Raw genomic sequence first — 25139 nt, 5'->3', positions numbered from 1 at the left:
GCTGAAACTCCAATACTTTGGCCACCTGATGTGAAGAGCTGACTCACTTGAAAAGACCCTGATGCTGGGAAAGATTGAAGGTGGGAGGAGAAGGGGATGAAGAAGATGAGAAAGTTGGATGGCATCACTGACTGAATGGACATGAGTTTGTGTAAACTCCAGGAGTTGGTGATGAACAGGGAAGCCTGGCATGCTGCAGTTCATGGGTCGCAAAGAGTCAGACACGACTGAGCAACTGAATTGAGGCTGAGACTGGTACCATTGGTGGTCATAAGGATTCTCCAGCAATCGTTAATATGCCTTTCATAGACAATGATTACACTTTACTTTTGTGGCATAAATGACTAATTAGCCATGTTTAATAATAAAAGATAACATGTCATAATGTTATATCCCATTCAGAGTTAGTCTTTGGACTAATTCTAATTCAGATTCATTTTCTTTAGTTAGAAAAGAAAAAAAAATTGCTAAGAAATGGAAAAAGTGGTTGTTTCTCAGTTCTTCATGAAAAACTTAAGATATATTTCTTTTTCTCCACATAGACTTTTCAGGAATACTGAAGTGTTACTAATTGATTACCTAATGAATTGAACAGTTGAAGTTCATTCTTTATACATTTTTATATTCAAAATGTACAAAGATAGTTTCATTTGAGGACAAATTTCTACTCTCACACTTGGCAGAGAGACATAGGATAATGTTGTGTGATATAAAATACAGTGTAACTAAGTTTGTAGAGGCTAATTTAACATTTGACATAAACATGAACTCTGGATATATTAAAGGTTTGGGTGAGGAATACCTAGGATGATGTATGTTTAAAATCTGTACTCTAAATACATGATCTATATATTTTAATTCTCCAAGTATTTTGAGTATGTCCAGGTGAGAGTTTTAAACTATAAGGATAGTTTTGTTTACCCTAAATGTAAAACACAGCCAACCAGGGCCATCCAGGGAAGAGAAGATCCTCAAGGACCTGTTTAGACAGTTGCTTCTGGAAAAAAAAATGGTCTTTAGTCAAAGAGTTGTCAATCCTATTTTTAAAGATTGATTAGGAAGCTGATTTTTTCTTCCTTCTGTCCTTGGAGAAAATGAAAAATAACAGGTGTTCTTCTACTTTAGACTAACCATTCATATACTTTATGACAGTTAGGTCTCCCTGGAGCCTTCTCTTTTCCAGGACAAATTATGCAAACTCCTTCAGTCTGTCCTCAAAGGTCCTATGTTTCAACCATTAAATCATCTTATTGTTCTTCCCCGTATCTTTTCCAATTTCTTCAATATCCTTTTAAAAATATAAGGTCTTAAAGTTGATACCTTTGCATATATTAGATCAGGTTGAACTTCAGGAGGATATTTATCTCTATCTTCTAAGTCAGAGTGACGGTCACTATGACACGGGTCAGTTGGATGAGATGGATAGAAAGAAAAAGAGAACCCAGGTGTGCTGTTTAACATTTGACTCAACAGATTTATATGATGAGAAATAACAAAAACTGTGCCTGAAAAATGTCATAAGGGTTCTTTATAAGTCATATGAGAAGATGCCAAAACACTATGAATATTATAAAAACAATCAGAACTGCTTTTGTTTTTTTTGTTTTTGGATAAATAACCTGTTTTTTTGTTTGTTTGTTTTACTAATTATAACTCTGTAAGGGAAAAGATTAGTAGGTGAGCTTACATAATACCAGATTCTGGACAAAAATATATAACAGAGGAAGATGAGACCTGCTAATCCAAAGAAGAAGGTAAGGATTCAACGTTAGAGTGACCTCAGCTTAATTAAGAGCTAGACCTACCTTTTCAAGCAGATATTAATGCCATTCAAACGCACTGACAGAATGTTACATAGTGAAGATTTATGTTTTGATTGATATTTGATTATATATTTTGATCATATACAATCAAAATCATAGCAAGAGTGTGATTTTGAGTTTGTTGGTAAGTTGTCCTGGGTTTATAGCACTGCATTGTTTTCTCTGTGGCATCACCTTGACTTTGGGTGATTGGCATGCCACAATCATTTCAACCTCTCTATCATATAAGGGCCAGAAGGAACTCATAAACTTATAAACCAAGTTCCCCTCCATGGTAGTTACTATGAGAGTACTTTTCCATTACAATAAAGGCCTAGAATAAAAGCTCCAAACTTTCTCATCTTCCTTATTTCTACTTAAGTGCATGAGTAATTGATTTTTGTAATTCGTTGATAACTTTAAGTCTTGTCTATGCACAAAGCAAAATACCTGGCATTTATGCTACTCTCTATCCTGGGTTATGTACTAGGAACTGCTTCATAGCCTCCACAAAAGAGAAATCCAGTCACTACAAAACAATGGTACTCCATTTGTTCCAAAATTCTTATAAATCAACAATAAATAATAGGGAGCACAACAAAGTCAGCTTGTAAGAGCTCTAATTCCCCAGATGGAAAACTTCATGATTCACCCATTGCTGGCTTATTTTCACTTTAAGGTGGGATAAAAATATTAATTGACCATGCCCAAATTGAAAAATCACACAGGTAGATCTCAGAGGGCTTCTGCATTGAATGGTGTGCAGAGGTGGAGTATCTGTATTTTGCACTAACCCCTCTTTGAAAGCTAATGCAGTACGGTCTTACCATTTTTGCAGACAGGACAACACTGTTCTGGTTCATAGACTGGGTTGACACACTCAGGAACTGCGCAGTCTGCTACAACACAGTGAACTTCATTGCTGGGCTCACAGCGACACCATTCACATGGAGAGGGCTAGGAACAAATCTAAAATTAGCCCCTTTTCTCCTATAACTTAATGCTTGCACATTCATATGCTGTCAGAAGATAAAACATCAGTGTTTATATTGGCTTTACTGTATTAACTCCATTTACCATGTGTATGATCATTCTTTCCCCATGGAAGTTCACCTGGACACCCAAGCCAAGGGTGTGTGGGTTGGTCGGTTGCCAAGTACAGCTCAGGTTGCCATGAGCAACCAGAGCGCTCATGTATGAAGTTTCCTATGTCTTATGTTCCTACTTTCCAAAGAAAGGTTTGGATAGCTAATATGTCACCTCCTGGTTTGGTTTCCAGATGCACTGATTGCTCTGCCTTCCTCTGTAAACAGGAATGACACTGGCACATGTGCAATAAGTTTTTTCCATTTGTCATTTTTTCCTGCAAAGAAAGGATTACTGAGAAATGAGAAAATGGTAAATGGACAGCTTTACCTTTGGTAGAAACTCCTTTTCAAGCTAACCTAGATTCAAAAGGGCATTTTTTTCCAATGTGAATTTTAGAGGAGATTGCATTTGGGATCCAAATGTCCAGGTACTGCCTCTTGGAAGATTTAGTGAATACTTTTCATCTTGCCTGCTTGCTTTTATGAATGAACTAAAATTGACAGACTTTAAAAATCCACTATTTAAGAGTCAGAGACTCTAAAAGTAGAATTGAACAGTGACTCATTTAGAGAAAAAAATTAACAAGTAGACACCAATTTTTGTCTTCACAGTACTTACCAGAGAAGAATGAGTTTGGGGTTTTCTCATTCCTTTCTAGAAACTTCCTATACCACAAATAATCTAAGGCAGTGGCCACTCTGTGACTTTCTCATCTTTTACACTTTCTAGTTTCTCCTTCTCATAAAATAGAGGTTGAAAATTCTGGAATGAAAACTTGGAGTTCTTAGAAGTTATACAGGTCTAACAAGCCATTTGTCCCTGGAAAGTTCTGCCTCCAATTTCTTTGCCACAGTGACTCACTTGAAAATTGTGTTCATTCAAGTCCACGGCCTTTGTCTCAGTGACGACTGTCCATAAGACCTGTCAACTCTTTTCTCTTTATGAACTTGACACTTTGTGAAATATCAATGCATCTTGACTCAGGTAGTCTGTGAGAGTAGAAATCTTTCAACTATTTACTTCAAGTTAATTTTATCTGTGCTTTCTATTTGAAGAATGCTAGTCTAGCTTTCTTAATTTTGTGATGGTTTAGTTGCTAAGTCATGTCTGACTCTTACAAGCTCATGGACGGTAGCCTGCCAGGCTCCTCTGTCAGTGGGATTCTCTAGGCACGAATACTGGAGTGGGTTTCCATTTCCTTCTCTAGGAGATCTTCTCAACTGAGGAATCAAACCTGGGTCTCCTGCCTTGCAGGCAGATTCTTGACCGACTGAGCTATGAGGGAAGTCAATGTTCTTTTTATAAGTTTATTTTTAATTGGAGGATAATCACTTTACAATACTGTGCTGGTTTCTGCTGTATAAGTGAATCAGCTATAAGTATACATATATCCCCTCCCTCTTGAGCCTCCATCCCACCTACACCCATCCCACCCCACCAGGTCATCACAGAATACTGAGCTGAGCTCCCTGTGTTAAATAGCAGCTTCCCACTAGCTACCTATTTTATACTTGGTAGTGTATATATTTCAATGCTACTCTCTCAATTTGTCCCACCCTCTCATTCTACCACTGTGCCCATAAGTCTGTTCTCTGTGTCTGCATTTCCATTCTTGTCCTGTAAATAGGTTCATCAGTACCATTTTTCTAGATTCCATGCATATGCACTTATATGTGATATTTGTTTTTCTCTTTCTGACTTTACTCTGTATAATAAGCTTTAGGTTCATCTACTTCACTAGAACTGACTCAAATTCATTCCTTTTTATGGCTGAATAATATTCCACTGTATTTATGTACCACGACTTCTTTATCCATTCAAATGAGTTTAGCTTTCAGTGAATTATTTTACTTTCAAATTTAGTAGATAGAATAGAATTAGCCATAGAATCCGTGGAAGAAATATTGCTATCTCTTAGCATGGTCAACTAGTTTATTGGTGAGTACAGTTAAGCTCTTTACCATGTGGTTAAGTATTCAAGAAAAATCTACTGTATCATCCCAAGGGCTGAAACATTCCTGGAGCTCCTCTACCAAATAATCTCAGTAAACTAAGGAAAAGTTTGTTACTACAACACATTATTTGATGAAGGAAATTCTGAGTGAGGAAATAGCGTGAGAGATGGATATTCAATCTGCTATACTGCTTCCTATTTTGCAAGTCCCATTGTGATATCTTAAATTCCAAAGCAAACTTGTCAGAATGTGTCTCCCTTTTCTTTACTAGTTGCAAAGAAATACTTGTTTATAGCCTTCTGATGTACAGCAAGGACTTAGCCTGAGTTTATCGCTAACATGAGAGAAAATGGGAGCTGCTAGTATCATTGTTTCTGCCCCTTGCCCTTCCACAGCTGTGGTTGTTCTGCTGGTTCCCTTCTTGCTGAAGGAGAGGCTGATCTGTGTAACTCTAGTGGAGTGATTTGGGCATTAAAAATCCCAAAGAGCCCCTAGATTTTCCAATGCAAAACATTTATTTCAAAGTATCTGCAGTCATTGAGAAAGATTTGTTGGGTTATTAGATTCCCAGTGTAGACTGAGGAAGAACACCATTCTGATTCAAATGATATTTTTGAAATTAACTGCTGAGTATCACACTACATCAAGTTACTTATTTCATAATAACTTACTATGAAAGACATTTTGTTATTATCTCCATCTCACAGATAAGCAAATAGACAGAGAGGTTCAGTAGGTCCTGTAGGGAGTAGGGGAAGGGCAGGGTTTGAATTTAGGCAGCCTAACTGCTATACAGGACTGCCATGAGAGGTCTGTTCTGCGTACCCCCATCTGAGTAGTTTTTTTGTCCAGTGTGTTGTACACCTCTCTAGGCCAATCAGATCCACGAAAATAACCATTAGCAACTGAATGAACGATTTATAGAGGATAGATACTTCCTGCTAAGAAAGAGAATTTCACTAACTAGGTTTGTTGGTAAATAGATTATGATGGAGCAGTAGAGCTGCTAAACTTCCTGCCAATGTGAGTTCGTAGAAAATTGTAATAAGCTAGAGATAGTTTGCCACGAGGCTCGTGTTCTTGGTGACTTTGGCATCTTCAAGTCTCGTAACCTGGTAGCTACACTCATGGTAGTTATCTGGGAGAGGCAATAACAGATAATGGTCCAGTAAAGACCTCAGGGCCTCTGCTTAAAATCAGTGGTGGCTGGAAGTATATACAATGGATTCCTGAAAAATACGCTGAGGAAGAGCTAATACTACAAGGCTTAGTCATAAGAGGATGCTAGACTTTTGAAAGGGATTTTTGAATAATGAGAATCACAAATTAGAAAAATAAAAATATCACCCTAGCCATTGGCAGCTTCTAATCAATCTTTCCCTGAACCTGGCTTTATTTATATACCAGTTTCTCTTCCTGGTCTAGAATCTCTTTTCAAGAAACCTGTTAGTTCTTTTGTTATTTGATTGTTTTTTCAAAGAACGCCTCTGTTACAGTCTACTTTTCTCACTGCAAGTCGCCATGTGCCCATCCCCAGCCCCCTCTAAATACTCTTCTCAAATTTAATCTACTGATCTTACACTAAAGCCCCCGTCTGTCCTCTGCAGCCTCCCTCCCTAAGCCTCTTTCCTTTCTTGAGCTTGCCAGTTCACCCATCATTTTCTTGCCTCATTTGACTTCCTGTACCACCCCTACTTTCAAAGTCATTGCTTATACAGCCAGAAGTTCTTAGGAGTGGGCAGTGTGCTCCTTTAACATTAACATTACTGTAAAAATCCTTCACATTTATTTACATTGCTGTAAAAATCCTTCCCACCTTACAGCATAAAACTGTGAAAGGTTTGATGCTTTGAATAAATCTTTACATCTTAAGCACTGAGATGGTTACTAATTTCCTTTTATCATGCTCTTCAATGTGAAGACTATAGATTAAATCTGAAAGTGTCCCCCGTAAAACTAAAGATTAAACAATAAAGCTATCCTTCAAGGAACAGAGAACACTGGAACAAGTACTTCGGAAAAAAAAAAAAAAAATTCTTGCTTTTTTTTCTTTTAGAAGAACATGTGAAATTATGATCAGTACATGCCTCCTGTCAGAGATTTGGTCAGTAAGATGATTAAATAACACCATCCTAAAATTTTATACAAGGAAAATCTTTTTCTAAGAAATCTCACAGAGCATTTTATTTCAATGAAAGCTCTGAAAAATAAAGTAACATTCACTGTATATGCCTTTACATAAATTTTAATTGAAATTAGGTTTAGAGGTCAAATTTATTTCTTAATGTTTGTACTAGGTGATCTGAATATTGTATGTGTTATGAATGTGTATGTCTTCATCTTAGTTTTTTTGAACATGTTATCTGTTTAAGCAGAAACCATACATTTTATCTACAGTTTCTGCTGTGATTAAATTATTTGTGTGGCAAATCCAAATGCTATCCAGGCCATTCCTAGAGTTCAAGGGGTGTCCTCCTAGAGATGTATTTATTATTTTGAAATTAATAGAATGAAAAGGGGCTCTTTCTTAACTCTTGGTTTAGGTGACTAGAGCTCAAATCTTCCTCCTTGGTTTTAGAATGGAAACATGGCAATACAGCAATATGCGTCCTTTAAACTATGGTTTATCACTGAAGACCTTGAAGCTGAGATCCTAATGCCATTGTCTGTGATTTTTGAGAATTCTTGCAGAATCAGAATTCCAGAATCCTGGAAACAGTAGAATGCTTTGTGATTTTAAAAATGCAAAAAGTAGCCTGAGAACTGGTAACTTAAGATTAGTGGAGGGACTGAGTAACTCCAGAAAAACAGTCAAATATGTTCTTTGTGAGAATCTGAAGCTAATGTGATCATCACTAAGCATCATTATAAGATTATTAGAACATGTTATTGGAAACTTGCAAAGAAGTCTCCAGATATTTAGAGAAGATTGTTGCTGTTGCTGTTTTGTCACTTGGTCATCCAACTCTTTTGCGACTCCATGGACTGTAGCCCGCGAGGCTCCCCTGTCCATGGGATTTCCCAGGCGAGAATAGTGGAGTGGGTCACCATTTCCTTCTTCAGGAAATCTTCCCGACCCAGGGATTGAAACCACGTCTTATGCATTGGCAGTTGGATTCTTTATCACTGCGCTATTAGGAAAGCCTTTCTTCTAGAATATACACCCTTATTTTGTAATCTGAATACAATGAGATTTACTTATCCTTTCTGGAGGAAAGGCTGGATATTTGGTCCAGGCACCGATACCTTACAGCATTATTCTTTATGTGGTGACTGTTACTGGCATTGTATGTAGAGTACCTGGGAGGAAATGGTCCCAGTCTGTAAGGTTTGTTATACAAATTCAAAGTGACGATGCAACTGGCAGGATTCCGCTTACTATTTTAACTTGGTAAGGCTGAAGATAACATTCTTACAAATCGAGGAACTCTAAATTAGGAAAAATTGAAAAAAAAAGTTTCATTTTGTTGATTTTATTTGGGTGGCTGTGGTATTGTGGTTAAAAGTAAATTCTCCATAGCCTTAGCATTTGAGCTCTTTTCTAAAATGCTTTGCTTACTAGTTTTGAATCTTGGGAAAATTATACAGCCTTTCTGTGCTTTAGTTTCTTTATTTATAAAACAAAAGAATAACAATATTACCAACCTCACAGAGTTACTGGGACGCACATATGTAAGAAATATTATAACATTAATATTATTCACTTGCATATTTAGCTAGTGATGGCTCTCTGAAAAATAAGGTAAAAAGTGTAAAACTGGAAGCACATGACTATATTTAAAAGAATATTTAGGTTATTTCTCTTATTCAAAGTAGGATATGGTTGCAATAAAGTTTTATAGGACTTGGTTTGATGGTTTGTGAACTAATAGAATTAATCATGTCAGAAACACATTGAAGAAAAGTTCTGATTAGAAGCCTCTAGATAAAGAGTAATTGTGAATGGTTAAAATGACCATTATAAATCACTCGGAAAAAAGACAACAAATCTATTTTCTTTTCTTGAAGTCTCATCATTTATATGTCAATTCAAATGCCCTCTCTCAGAGGAGTTCTTACCTGATTCTCTCGCCAACATCTTTTTCCAACACATGGCCCATTCAGTGCTCTCATCACATTATGAAATTATTTTATTGATTTGTTTACAATTATTTATTCTTATCTGCCTTCCTCATAGTTTATAAGCTTCTTATAGTATATTGTTCATTGCTATATTCTTGGCACCAAGAAGACGTCTTAGTACATAACAGATACTCAGGAAATCTCTGTTAACGTATACACAATTATTTATGTATATTCTATGCTTCCATGTTTGTTAAACTGTACACCTGGGCAGTTTCATCTGTTTATCATGCATGGGAAGGATTCTGATTCAATAATGTTTGTATTTTATTTAAATATTGTATGGGAACTTTGAGGGAAGAAGTTTTCTGATTATGATTCATGAAGTAAATATTTGGGCTTCAGCATTATGGGAATGAACATAAACTTACCCTCTAAAGGTAATTTGAAATTCATCATATCCATCATGTGGATCACCAGTTAAGTCAATCTCCAAGCACTCCACTGACTAGACTATCTAGAAGTTGACAATTACAGACTTTTATTGCACTACAAAATACCATGATAACTAAGATGAGAATACATGTAGGGGAATTGTTAAAGAGCCTAAGAAAAAGCTAGCCTCATTTTATAATGTGTCAAGTTTAATGGTTACTTATTAAAAAAATGATTTTAGTATATTACAAAATATTTTTCAGAAAAGGCCCTCACTTTAAACATGTCTTTTTTCTTTTTTAAAAATAATTTTATTTATATTTTAATTTTTGGTCATGCTGGGTCTTTGTTGTTGTGCGGGCTTTTCTCTACCTGTGGAGAGTGGGGGCTACTCTCTAGCTGCAGTGCAAGGGCTTCTCATGGAAGTGGCTTCTCTTGTTACAGAACATGGGCTCTAGAGTGCATGGGTTTAGTAGTTTCAGCTCCTGGGCTCTAGAGCACAGGCTCACTAATTGTGGCACATGGGCTTAGTTGATCTGCAGCATGTGGGATCTTCCCAAGTCAGGGATCCAACCTATGTCTCTTGCGTTGGCCGTTGGATTCTTTACCACTGAGCCACCAAGAAAGCCCATGTTCTTTTTCTTAAAGGATGATTTAGAGTACAACAAAACACTCGCTGAATACTCTGAGAAAGACAATTTGATTCCTAGAAAGTCCTCAGTGAATAATGGTGAAGAGTAAAGGGATATATACTTAAAGAAGGGATGAAGTCTAAGCACCAAGTTTTAGCACACTAACTACGTCAGTGGCTTTCCTTCTAAGTTTAGCAGCCTTCAGACATCATGTGGTACTCCATTTCCTTGATAATGGGCAAAAATTATCTGAGAGAACATAGTTCAGACTGCTTTCCCCCAAATTTCTTATTAAACAACTATTTAAAATCTGATCTCTACCAAGGAAATGATTCTGCTTTAAGAAGCACTCTTCTCTTAGAGATAATTTATGGAATAAATTTCCTCACTTTATGGAACAAATCTCATTACTTTCAGACCGTATGAGAAATTTGGAAGACTCTATTTCAAAGTTGCTGATGCCTATCAGAAGTCTGACTGTTCACTTCATTAAAATATGCATTAAATTACAGAGTACAAGAGTATTTAACATCCACTGCCACTCCTTTAGCCAGGAATTTGCATTAGGCCGCTGTCACCTAAAAAATCAATGGATCCAATGGATTGTAACCAAAATTCACAATCATCTGAGATAAGACCAATATGTCACTGCTTAAAAATTCTCCTCACTGTTCTAATGGGGTTGTAGTGGTCTCTTCAGTGATCTGTCCCTTTGATTGGAGCATATTTGAAACACTGAGGTTGTAGGTCTTATCAATTTATGAACATAGAGCTGGAATTTTTAATGAATTTTAATACTTTCGAAGTAAATAAACCAATGCATAGATTTTTTTAAAATAACTCCTTAGGTCAGAAAATGTATATGACTGTATCATTTGAGTAATGACTGAAACAGCTATTCTTTCTGAGGGGTTGGTATTTTGATAATATATCATGGAATACTATTTCTAGGGTATCTGTCAAAAACTACTTCATGCTTGTTGAAAACACAAACAATTTTTGCCAAGCAATTGTAATGAGTGCACATAGCTTTGCTTTGCCCATGTAGCTATAATAAATTAGGTACATAATAAACTAAAATCAGAAATTATATAAATTTTTGAAATTATTTATTCAGCATATTCATTAAATGTGTATTATACATAAGATAATGTATGTAAGGTATACTAAGATGAACTCCATAGCTAGCCTTCGCTCAATAAATGGCAAAATTGACCATCTAGGTATCTATAAAAATAAGTTTTGAGTTTTTAAATCAATTGATTATAAGAATAACTGATGGTACTATTATAATGGAATACAGAATTATTAATATTTCTACAGAGTAAATTTGCATTTACTCTGAGATAATGCAAAATACAAGAATACTGCAAAAACAGTTAATGAAGTATACCCCATCTAAAATTATTAATTGTCAAGCACAAAAAGTTTACTCATTCTTGAAAACTCATCATTATAGTTGCTACACAACAATGAATCATATTAATGATTTTTTCCTCTAAAATATTTTATTCTAAAACAATTCTAAAAAATGTAAATATATTTTGGCATTTGTTTCAAGGACAGACATTTCTACAATTATATATTGCCCATACTGATAAACTGTTGGTGTATAGAGCCATTTGTAAAATATGGATATTTTCAAGGAGTCTTATGACAATAAAATATAGCCTTTTTGAAAACATAAGGGATAACATAGAGACAAATAAAATATAGATAAGGAGAATGTAAGCAAAAATCTCTTTTTAGTTGCAATAACAGATGTATTTTTTAAGTAGGCAAATGTACACTTAACAAGGAAATATCAGTGTGTATTTGAGAGGGAAAAGGATGTTTTAGTTGCCTCTAAGATCTTTGAAGAACTCAAAGGTATAGACAAAGGCTAGTAGATTGAAGATAAAGATTTTGATAAAGTATTATACTTGTAAAACAGCCTAGAAAAGCAGCAGCTTCTAGTCCTTCACTGATAAGCTGGATTAAGAGTGGTTTTAGTACAAGGAAGGTCCCTGTCAAGGAACTGAATATTTTGAGTAGAGCCTATATGTCTCCACGCTAAGGCTGTTCCATTTATTACCCATTTATGCAACAAGGGAAAAGTGAACAACCACATAACTTCAAAACTTTCCTGTTGACATTGAAAAGGACAGACTGTTTATCAGTTAAAAGCCCATAATCTATAATAGCATTAAAACAAGGTCATGTGCAGGTGGAGGTGAATACATCACTGTTAGAATTCTACAGTGTGAAAGAATCATGTAAGAGACAAGTACAATCAGTTTTATTCTACAGGAAACACTGAGTGGAGGTGACAAGGGGAAGGAGAGAGGGCGGTAACTCTAGCTTTCTTGCCTTGTGTGGATGATACTGAATTCAGGGCTTTTCAGAGTCTGTAGGATGGGAGTAATAGACACAAAAGTCCATTTGTATTGGGAGTGCCAGATGATTAAGAAATCTAAAAGTTGCAATCTTTTCATTTTCCATTTGCTAGTAACACGCATTTTACTTGTTTTAAAGAGAAATTTAGAATTAGTAAAATAAATTTCTTTATGATTACTAATATAATAAAACATTCATTTCCAATTTTAAGTACAAACAGCAATTTCCTACTCAACTTTATGCTTCAGTTTTAGATGCTTAATTCCTATCTTAATTTATTCCACAGAAATAAATTGGGATGGCTTATGGGCAATAATATGAGAGTTTATTTTAACTGAAAAATAATGACTGATTAATTTATTGATAAAAGTTCTGACTTCAGTGTGTATCCTTTGTGCAAGTACAGCAGAAGCAATCACAACCTTGTAGTCACGTGTGAACATTGTTAGTATCTCAAATGGAATTCAGCTATAGGATAAAGGAGTAGGCACATTTGGAGCTTAAGTCCTGTCATCTAACAATGTTGTATTAGCTTGGATAAGTTACTTAAACCACTTGAAACTAGGTTTTCTTATTTGTAGGAATAAATCAATAATAACATAATATTAAGAGACCTGTAGTTTTCCTCACTGTATCTTTATGAGACAAAATGGAAATAACAATATTTGAAGAAGCTTGTAAATTATACACTTTGTAAATGACTGTCGTTCTTATCCTAGCTTTCTAGTTGACCAGTGGTTTGTTTACTTTCCCTTTATCTATTTTCAATGACTGTGCATTTCTCAAGTTATATTGATCATAAATTATTTTTATTAAATTATGGCATAATCTGGAGAAGGAAATGGCAACCCACCCCAGGATTCTTGCCTGGAGAATTCCATGGACAGAGGAATCTGGCAGACTACAGTCCATGGGGTTGCAAAGAGTCAGACACCACTGAGCGACTAACACACACATGGCATAATCATCTCTACTATAAATTATTTGAAATATTAAATTTGTAAAGAATATCTATTTTAGTTTTGAGGGCAATCTGTTGCATCTCTAAAGTGCAGCACTGTTTGCACTCATTATCATTAGACAGAATGATACTGGAAAACTTTTTTTCGATAATTAAGATTCTCATTTACAGAGATGAAACTTCACTCTTTAATCTGAGTCTTGCCGAAAACATATTTGCAGTGGGGTAACTTGAGCTCACTTTTTTTTTTTTGGAGTCCTGACTCAAGTATCTTCTAGTTTAAATCTGAAAGTCCTGCTGCTGCGAAGTCGCTTCAGTCGTGTCCGACTCTGTGCGACCCCATAGACGGCAGCCCACCAGGCTCCGCCGTCCCTGGGATTCTCCAGGCAAGAACACTGGAGTGGGTTGCCATTTCCTTCTCCAGTGCATGAAAGGGAAAAGTGAAAGTGAAGTCGCTCAGTCGTGTCCGACTCTTTGCGACCCCATGGACTGTAGCCTACCAGGCTCCTCCGTCCATGGGATTTTCCAGGCAAGAATACTGGAGTGGGGTGCCATTGCCTTCTCCGTCTGAAAGTCCTAGAATCTCATTATAAAAAGGAAAACTCTCTGTGATTGTCTCTTTTCTCCCTAATGAAGTTTTCTAAATCTCAGCTGTCAAAGATTTGCTATTTTAGCAGGATTTTATTTTTAACGTTTGGGGAGTATTAAAGTTAGACTGAACAATTTTAATTTTTTTTTCCTGTCCTATTTAGGAACGTAAAATTAAATTAGCATACAGTGAAAATAGGTGGAGTTTCAGGGAGCTGGGCTGTGTTCTCCCCATATAGAAATAGGACTTAATTTGGTAACCACTGGGAGTTTCTACAATGACTGTGGTATTTCTAAAGCTGCAAAAAGCCCTTTTGGGGTCCACATTATCTTTGTTGTTGCTTTTAATTTTCATTTGGAAATGAAAATTATGTGGAAATTTAAAATGAAAACAACTAAATTTGAAAAAATATTCCTGGTCAATACTTTGGCCACCTGATGAGAAGAGCCGACTCATTGGAAATGACTCTGATGCTGGGAAAGATTGAGGGCAGGAGGAGAAGAGGATGAGATGGTTGGATGGCATCACCAACTCAATGGACATGAGTTTGGGCAAACTGGGAGATAGTGAAGGGCAGGGAAGCCTGGTGTGCTGCAGTCCATGGGGTCACAAAGAGTTGGACACGACTGAATGACTAAACAACAACTACAAAATTCCTGGTCAATCCTCACTACTTTCAGAATGTAGGGTTGCTTCTAGTTGTTGTCATTTAATGAACAGGAATGTGCCTTAGGTTCGTTCACCCTTCTTTATGGCCATTGGAGTTTTTTAAGTGAAGCAAATTGAGTGATGTAAAACATGGAGTAGGCAAAGAATTTCCCTTATGTTAGCGGTGTACAACATTTCCATCAGGAAGAAATGAGACTTAACATGAAATATTTCAGTTATAATTGAATAGGTATTCCAGAATACAGGATGTGTACACACTTAAATAAGCCATCTCTATCACCTTTCTTGCATAATGTCCATAGTATACTCTTGGAATCTGGGCAGGTTTAATGGTGAGAGCACTGCAGTTAGTCAGAAGCCTCCCTTATCAGTTATGAGAATAAAAATCATCTTAGAACTAAATCATTCCATGAAGGAACAAAGATGAAAAAAACCTCATAAAATTGTCAACAAGTATTTATATTTCCCTCAGGCACAAATCTGGTTATGTCACTAACTCCAGCCCTTTAGTGATTTTACACTGGTTCCAGCCTTTGGTTCAAGTTCCCAAGCCTGGTCTTCACACTGTGAGCTGGCTCCATGTCCCTTCTCTCTCTCATCTCTCACTTTTTGTCTCCTCTGAATCTGGCCACTTGGGTTAACTCAAGTTTCTATGAATGTGCTTTCCAGTGATTTTTTTCCAATTTTCCAATTTTGTCTAAAATGTTCTCAGTGCCTGAAATCCTCATTCTTAGGCTCTTCCTAAGCTCTTTTGACTAAGTTGTTCCTTTCCTGATATGAGTTCCTGAGCAATCATCCCAGACCATCTGCTATTTGTGGTTATCTGTGGTGTTCATTTTGATAGACTAGGAGTAACTTGAGGGTCAGATTCATGTCTTATACAATTTGGTATACGCCTCACACCTATCACCTCTCTACATGTCAGAGACGTTAAGGGCACTTAATGGAATCAAACCATGTATTACACAAGTTGACCTGAAAACATGTTAGTGAACTTAACATCTAATTGAGCAGATAAGATACATATTTTCATTTATTAATATAATAGGAAATATATCTATTATATTATATTAAAGGAAAAATACCTACCTGATTTATCACACTCTCAAAGGAGAGCACATGGGATCTCAAATAAAGCACATTTTTATCCTCTTTGCTTACCTATTTCATCTGAGAATTCTCAGTAAGTAGAAAGTTATTAAATTATTATACATCAATGCAAAGAGCAAAGCCATACTCCTTGGAGACAAATGTGCGATGACTTAACATGTCTGTTGTTAAGTATGTATAATACATTTAAAATAGGCAAATTTAAATGCCTTTGAAGATTTACACATGTGGAAAGACATCCCCAAGACTACCTACAAGTGAAGTAAAATCTATACCTAACAGAACCCAAAGAATCTGTAACTTTGAAGAATGCGAATTAGAATGATCTGATGACAGTATGATGTGAGGGAAGTAGATAGGGAAGAAGGGCTTCCCAGGCAGCTCAGTGGGTAAAGAACCTGCCGGCAATGCCGGAGATGCCAGATATATGGGTTCAATTCCTGGGTTGGGAAGATCCCCTGGAGGAGGGCACAGCAACCCACTCCAGTATTCCTGCTGGAGAATCTGGTAGACAGAGGAGCCTGGCAGGCCAGGGTCGCAAAGAGTTGGACACGACTGAAGTGACTGAGCACACAGCACAGAAAGGGGAGAAGAATTTGACCCTAGATAAGAAGTTCACAAACTTTTTCTACAGAGAGCCATAGGGCAAATATTTTTGACCTATGTGGGTCATATAATCTCCGGAGCAACTACTCAGCTCTGGATTGCAGCCTGAAGGCCATCATGCACAATACATAATGAATAAGCATTGCTATTTTTCAATAAAACTCTGCTTACAAAAGTGGGTGGTGAGCTAGATTTGGCTAATAGATTGTAGTGTGCTGATCCCTGTGTAACTGGCATCATTGCCATTATGTTGAATAAGTCATTGTCCATTTACAGTGGTCTTATGGAACAAAAATTAACACAAATAACAACATTAACTGCAATTTTGGAAACTTTAAAAAGGACCAGACAATAAAAGATAAGCTGAGATATATAGATTTTTATCATTAATTGCCCATCAGAGTCAGATAAAGGAATAAAGGATGATCTTGGTCATTAACAAAATACTTCTTAAATGGTTTCATTAAATGCTTATGAACTTTAAGATGTTAATAGATGTTCAGAGGGAAAAAAAGTGTTCTGCTGTCACATAAATTTGTGAAATACTGGACTAAATACGGGTTAGGAGCAATAGTAGTAAAAATGTCAGATAGCTTTTATGAATCCCTTATTGTGTGCCAAGTAGTTTTTACTAATATTTCTATTTTAGAGATGCGTGCACTAAGACATACTGAAGTAATGCGTGCCTAGTTACTTGGCTGGTAAGTAGTAGAACCTACTCTAAAATACAGTCTTCACCATACTGTTGAGCTCTTAGCTGTTGAACTGTGTTCATACTGACTCTCAAACAAACCTTTAAAAAATTTTCAAGCGCTGTCAGTATACTATATATGATCAGACACTGCATATTTCTAAGAGGTGTTAAAAGATGCATCATTTCTCAAAATTACTTGACCACAAAAAAGAAAATAAAAAATCCTACTAAAAATCTAGCTAGCTGATCATTAGAACAATCTGGGAAACTTTAAAATAGAAATTTAAACTATTTTGGTTGGCACTGAAGAGGGAGAGGTCAAGGAATGTGAATTTTTGCAACATTCCTGCCTTAGATGATACTGATCATATGCCAAGTTAAGGATAGCCCTTTGTTCTAATGTCATACAGTTAGATAATTTTTGTACACTCCATCCGTTTTTCACACTCCATTCCTGTCATGTAATGAGTGGTGACAGTTTGCAGAGTGGAAAAAAAAAAAATCAAGTACACAGAACCTCAGTTCCTAAAATAACCAAATATGTGGCAAGGGCAGCTGATTTAGTTCCTTTGTTTCTTCCTAGTATAAAGTAGTCTCTGTAAAAATGGATAGTGTTTAATATAATTTTATTATGGCCTATACTACTTGGTTTAATCATAGAATTTTTCATTTTTAGACAAAGGATCCTCTTTGTATTAGAGCCTTTGCAAACTTAGGCTTCTTTTGCAAATCGAACTCTATCTGTGTCAAAGACTGATTTTAGATATGCCAATATTTTATTGTTCTTGTCTGTTTGTAACTCTGGGTTGTCATGGAGATAGGTCCTGATATCACATTTCTATAGACAATTGGCTGAAATAAATTTCTGCATCCAGTATATTTATTGGAAAGAAAGATGCAAATGAGCATTAAGTCTGAAGCTCTAAAATGTAGATAAAAGACCACAGGAAAAATATATTTATATTGTCTTTGCAAATAGTAAGCTCTGACAGCCATTGTGGTGTTTCTGCTAAGTTTCTGTTGGTCTTTGTTTTATCATCTGTAAAAAAGTTGAAAGTTCTTTTCCAGATTTAAAATTCTGTTGTCAGCTCTTAAAAGTAGGAAAGACTTAGATTATGAATTAAAAAAAAAAAAGCAAAGACCACAACGCTTGCCTTTTTTAAATAGAAGAATTTATATAAATTCAGATACTAGAAGTCCAATCCCTTGCTAAGAAATAACAAGGATAATCAAGGATCAATATTAAGACAAAATTAGTTCAAAATCTCATCCAAGAAATGTTTAATTAAAAAACACACACAAATTTTTGAGCAATCAGAATTGTTAATTAAACTTCAAAAGTAATACTTTAATTTTCAAATTCCCGGTACTATTTATTCCTCATTAGATATATGACAACATTATTGTATCCATCCTATAGGTAGAAAGATCAAATTTATTTGAGTTTTGCTTATGGTGTCATGACATAACAGGGAGAAAATTAAGAGTTGTGTTCAGTAGATTTGAAACACTTAAGCCAACTTTATATAGTCATAAAATAATACCAGATAAAAACTTTTCAGGAAATAAATGAATATTCTTGTTACTTTGGTACTTCATTCACTCTTTTCATGGTGTCATTGAATCCTTGAAAAAATGACTTTATTGTGCTGTGCTAGATGACAGGCTGGAGGCAAGGAAATCAACAATGGCGGTGTGTGAGATCAAAATGACTGATTGGTGATGGACAGGGAGGCCTGGCGTGCTGCGATTCATGGGGTCGCAAAGAGTCGGATGACTGAGTGACTGAACTGAACTGAACTGAATCAGTTGTGATTAAAGGTCCAAACCTAAAATAAGCTGACTCTAAAATAAGCCAGTCCCTTTTAATAATGACTAAGCTTGAGAAAGATCACTTGGATAAGCAAACCCATTGAACACTTGAAATCACCTTGAGTTATTTGTTTCAAGCTCTTCCTTGAAAGTTTGGTTAAATATAACTAAAACACAAACAAGTATTTTTTTCTTGTGCTATTCTTCATAAAACACACTGTCTGATACATAAATCAAGTTAAAAGAAAACAAAACAAAAAAATACGATCAGGGTGAATAAGAAGGGTTAGGGATAATTGTAAAGATTTTCCTAAAGTAAGAACATGTCCAAGCTCCCTAAAATTTCACACACATATACACACACAACACATGTATGAAAAAATTTCAGCTTAGACTATATAGATTATAGACTAATCTACAAAATTTGCATACAATATGTAGATTATGTCATAAGGTATAGGACATAGCCATGCCACTGACTATGTATTTTGGTGAGTAAAATCACAATGACAGATTAGTAAATTTCTAACATATCCAAAATCTTGTACAATTAGAGTTAAAATCTGGAGGGGAAACTGCCAGGTCACTCTTTTCAGGTTCATCGCCTCATAGTATTGGCAAGTCAGCAGGAATGGACAGCGAAGTTTATAAACAGCTGATGACTGACCTCAAGTCTGCTGTAGTCACTAGCAGTGACAAGCTCCACAAATCTCAGATGTGGCTGCAAATCAAACACCAATCTCCCCATGTGCACAGGGGATAGAAGCCCAGACACAAATCTCTCTAGTCATGTTTATCACACAGTTATCACCATTAATGGCAGCATCTTACCATATGAAGGACAGCAATAAAAATCAGTGTGTGCATCTATATTTAACTAATTAAAGGACCAGCTGACCATCAAGTCTGTTAAAATTTAAAGAGACTATTTCATCCCTTCAGGGGTTAACTTGGAAGCCGTTTATAACTATAATTCCTACTCCCATAATTTGAAAAGTGTTGAGGGCGATTTTCAGTTCTCACTGAGGCTTTTGAAAAACACAAATCATTTCAAAACTCTGATCTATTTCCTAAATTTAATGTAGTTCTGTAGAATTAAAACACACCAAATGAGCACAATGTAAAAAGAATGAGAAAGGGTTTGAGGAACTTTATGAATTTAAGTTCTAACAAAATTGACTTCTAATCTTTGAAACTGGTCAGACATTATACAAATTAAGAAGATGCTCCCAGTTATTTACAAAGATGGGCTTTCCCTCTAGGGAGAATGATCATTGAGAATGATCCACTTTGAGGCTGCCTGTGGTACATGCTGGGGGCTGAGCTTCAGATGAGCAACAGTCTTTACTGATTAAGATTACTTAATCTCTGTTATTTTGCAGCTATTTGAAAGGAAAAAAAAGCTATGCTTGAATTCACTCAGAGGCAGTTTTAGTACTAAAAACAACATGTTCTGAAAAACAAAAACTGCATGTTGTAGAGTCAACAAATGTAGAATTAGTCTTCTCATTCTCCCAACAAAGACCTCAAGACTGACTTTCAATGGAATCTTACAAATGCTCCAACTACTTGTTAAGAACTTGTCTATCCCCTCTTGGGAAAAATATGTTTAAAAACCCCACCCATAGTCTTAAAATTCACCCATTTTCCATTATTAAAATGAATACAGGTGGTCAAAAAAACAGAAATAAAAAAAATAAAACACTTCCAGTTGTTAAGATGAGAGGTCTTTCCTGCCTTGTCTCCCATATTTCAGCAGGATGTTCATAACAATTTTGATTCCATTTAGTGTCAATGAAATACATATAATACATACTACAGTCTTCATACATCTGGAAAGATGCATTCTGTATCTCTTTGTCTAGTACAAACATCTTAGTTTCTGTGCCTCTCATATTAATAGAAACTGGTGCAGATGAGTGGGTGGGGTACAATAAGTGGCATTTCTGCAAACAATTATCCCCTCATTGAGATTTCTTTACAGTTTTTTCCCTTGTTCTTTCACATATTCAGTAATCAGTTCCTAGAATACGCTGCTTTTCATCCTTTTTCTGTATTAAAACAGACATAAAAAAAGAAATCTAATCCTAACTTGAAAAATCCTTTCTACTCACTTTTATAGATTTCTATAATGTTACAATACTGGACATTAATTATGGGACATAGATTAATGAGAAAGTTGGGAAACCTGTCTTCCTGTGAATGTATCCATTGAAGAGCAAGTCAGTTCTCAATCTTAGTTGGCATCGACATTTTTTATGGGTGTGATGATTTGGCAGAATACTCTGAGTGATTAATTCTCTGTCCTCTTTGCTGCTTTCCTCAAGATTTAAATATTAAGTCCAAAATTCAGGGCAAAAACTAGACAGCTTACCACAGCATGAAAACATTTTTTTTTAAAGCTGTAACATATTTACAAAATGTGAAAAATGAAAAAATAATCACACTGAACCTATTAAAAATAAAAACCAGAAACTTGATCAACTGTCTTTGGCCCATAGTGGGAAAAGTACAAAGGTCAGTGCCTGCAGAGAAAGGCAGATTTTGGGCAAATCCAAATCCTCAAGTAGGGGTACTGGGTGTTGACTGCAGAAAATCACTTTAAGACAGGCTATGCAAAGCTGAAATAAAAAAAAAAAAAATCTCTTTCAGTTGCAAGTAGTATAATCTTCAGTGTCTGACCTAAAACTAAATCAGTACAAGTTATGAAGTATAAAAAATTCCAAAAAGGCTAATTCTAGCTGAGTGAGAGTTATAAAAATATTGAGCAAAATAAATTATTTCTCCCTTTAAGAAACTCAGCATGAGATGGTCCACCGCACAGAATCACACCTGATACAACCTACATTTCCAATCAAGGTTTTCTGTAGGAGATGCTACTGTAATTTATTATTTATATTTATTTCTTAAAAAGTAGGTTCCAGTGTCATTTTGCCTGAGGACACATGAAAGAAGAGAAAACCTACTACACAATGACCTTTATCTTAATGTAGTATTACCAGAACACTGGAAAATTCAGTTCTCAAAAAGGATAGTGTGAATGCCATTTTCAAACCTTATATCAGTAAGTGTTGGAAAAAATCCAAATGTTTATAAATAACATTATTTTTTTCCATCAGGTGACACATGTATATCAATTTACATTTAAATTTAGTGATGATAAAACACTGATGTAGTGACATATGTTTTTGTAACTGTATAGTGTCAGACTGCACAACTGAAACACTGAGTGGTCATTACAACACTTGGGATGGAAAGGCGATCCAAGGTGAGCATTGGTTAGGAAGAGGTGGAGAGAGCAAGTAGAAAGTAGAAGCAGGATGGAAATGCATGCTTTATGAACAATGTATGTCATCTGTAGGGGCCCAGAGAGCACTCTACCTGAAGTCTGAATACTTCTCTAATTAAAATGGAGAGATCAACACATGAACAAAGGCATTTTAAGGGAACTTTAACTTTTTATATTCTATCTGTTCAATTATAACCTGACTCATTTTGTTCACCAAAATACATTAAATGCCTGTTATATGGTTTACATGGTGCTCGGGTTGGGACCAAGGAGCAAAAAGAAAACATTGTCCCCAGCCTTAAATGTTTCACTGTCCAATGGGGGAAAGAGAAGTCCTTTCAGTTTATATTATTGCAGAGTGATAGAGATGGTGGTAATGAGTTTATATGCTGAAGCCAGGAAGCCTGGATTTGAATCCTAGTTCTTCTATGTTAGGTAAGGTGTTGGGCAAGCTATTTATACTTTGGTGCTTCAGTTTTCTTATCTGTAAAACAGTGCTAATAAAAGTGTAACTTCATAGTGTTATTATGAAATGTGCTATAATACACATAAAGCTCTTAATGGTGTCTGGCTCTGATTACTGTCCTTGTTATAATGGTATGAGATGCAGCCCAGGATACAGCAGTAGGCCAGTCAGAGGAGGCTTTGCAGTTGAGATGAGATTTAAACAGAGTTTGGAAGCAGTTTAGTTGGACTTAACACACGTGTGCATAAATGGTAAAAAGGTGTGGGCCAGCATGTGCAAGCACACAGGGAAGAGAAGTCACTGAGAGTTTAATTCTTGAAGAAGTTGGTGAGTAGAATCTAGACTGTACTAGGGAATTTCGGTTTTTATCCTCAAGACTGTCCCTGAATGTTTTTGTCTTTATACAAGCTGGTCTTCTCATTCTTTGTTTTCTGCAACAGTCCCGCTTTCCCAGCCATTAATCTCTCTTCACTTCCATTCAATTAAATACTTGGCTATAAAGTAATCTTGTTTAAAAAAACACATTTAACCAGGTCAACTCTATGTATAACAACCTGCATTTTGTCCATTGTTACTCTTTAGACTGAATCTATTCTGGCCCAGTACTTGAGTTCCTCTTTCCACGTTCCAAAAACACCATTCAAGTTTACCTCTTTCTTCTGATAATAGCATTTTAGTAAGATCCAGTTCTCTGTCATTCTCATCTTTCTTCTCTTCTTGCTGATTTTATTTATCCAAATATCTGACTTTGCTTAAGCAGTTTCCTCTTTGGAATTTTAATCTTCCTAGATAAATTTTAATTTTTTAAGAATAGGCTCATCTTTGACTTTTCTGAAGAAAAAGACAGTTTGTCTGACCAAACCTCATACCGTGTTGATAAGCTTCTGGCACCATAATCCCCTTGGTGTTGACCTTCACGATCACATGCTTTATATTGCCTTTTCCCCACGTCTCTCTCCAATTTGGTTCATGCCTTCCTTTTGAATGGAGATGTTCCCTTCTAGTTCTTTTACTCTCTAACGCATGTACAGTACAACTACAGTTTTTTGTCTACTAAAAAGTCCAACAAATGCTCATCAGATAAATATATAATATACAAGAATATTACAATATAAGCTCCTTAATAACATGACAAGATTATTACGTGAAAGTTGCATGTAGCTTTAAAGATCAGCTTACAAGAGACAAGAAACTGAATTATAAGAGGAGCAAGATGGCTGATATTTACTTAGGCATAATAGTTCACATAGATAAGTATGAAATTTAAAAAACTGTTGGAATTTTTTCAGTTGAGTGACTTTTAAAGTCAAGCTTCCATCATGAGACATAGGCGAAGACATGAAAGAATGTAGAACTCAGAGGAAATTCCTGGACACGAGGATTTAGAAAGAGTGAAAGGACCATTTTTTTCAGTATCTACTGTGTACCAGTTGTTACAAGATTCCTAACTTCATATAAATTATTTCACTAATTCTTTCCAGTATCTTCTCCCAACAGAAGTAATTATTATGATGGTCATTTTGTAGTGAATGCTACTGTGGCTCAAAAAGTTTAAGGACTCCTTCCAAAATCTTACATCTAAGTGATGAATTTGGATATAAATCCAGGTCTTTCTGACTCTAGAGCCAAAGTGCTTTGAGAAGTGGTATAGGCTTTATTGTTAGAATGGATGTACTTAGAAAAAGGTTAAATAACTTGACAATTTTGGACAAGTATCAAACTTGATTGCTCTCAGTTCTTCCAATCTTATTAATTTACTCTAGATAATCTCTAAAGCTCTTAAAACTAAATCCTTGTGAAAAAGTGGTATCTGTTTTCTTTTTTAAAAATCACATTGATTTAAAATCAATGATATTATAAGTCATGGAAAACGCTGTGCATATCAACAGATTAAATATTAATTATAGTAGGGACAGATAATTAGAATGAAGGAATTATTAACTTGATATATCTTTATTGTTTGATATGGCAAAATAATTTTTATTTTTGGAATAAGAATCTAACAAAAACAGGGAAAACTATAGCATTTTTAGTGATGAGCTAAGTTCAAAAAAATCAGTACTTTTATTCTTTTATTTAATTTGGTAGTCAATATTTAATAATCTCAAATTTTACGTGGCATACAATTTTACATGGGCTAGGCTATCTTAAAATGTCTTTTTATCCTACTCTAAATAGATATGCATATTAGAGGAGAGTGACCTGATTCTAGAACCATGTCTATAGTCAGTCATGTGTTGAGTATTTGCATTTACTTTTGTTACCCTATGTCAAAATATGTCCAATATGTTAAAGACCAGAAAGGAATTGATAGGTGTATGACACTCTTAACTATTATTTGATGTCAATAATGGTAATTTTACTAGATTCTCAGGCCTCTTCTCAATATTGTGCAGCAAAGTATCATAATACATGTAAAAGTCTAGAATAACACATATAAGAAAGATGAATGTGATAATTATCACTGAAATTTCTCTCATGTCATAAGGAAACTAGTCAAAATTATTGGGTTTCTTGGGTAAATCAGATCTGGTTTGAACCCACAACTTAGAATAGACTGAATGCAATGAACTGCCAACACACAGGAAGTAC

General features: G+C 35.5%; 1 protein-coding gene across 1 annotated transcript in view; it reads right to left on the bottom strand.

Moving 5' to 3' along the window:
• Positions 1–25139, bottom strand: part of VWC2L (von Willebrand factor C domain containing 2 like) — a 178620-nt gene that overhangs the window by 149208 nt on the left and 4273 nt on the right. The window contains exon 3 of the mRNA XM_081583032.1: positions 2630–2759. Coding sequence (XP_081439158.1) covers positions 2630–2759 — 130 coding nt within the window. The remainder of the gene's footprint in view (positions 1–2629; positions 2760–25139) is intronic.

This window comes from Giraffa tippelskirchi, chromosome 3 (genome assembly GCF_054371585.1).
Source record: "Giraffa tippelskirchi isolate mGirTip1 chromosome 3, T2T-mGirTip1v1.2.pri, whole genome shotgun sequence".
Classification (NCBI taxonomy): domain Eukaryota; kingdom Metazoa; phylum Chordata; class Mammalia; order Artiodactyla; family Giraffidae; genus Giraffa; species Giraffa tippelskirchi.
This window is presented reverse-complemented; position numbering and strand designations above follow the sequence as displayed.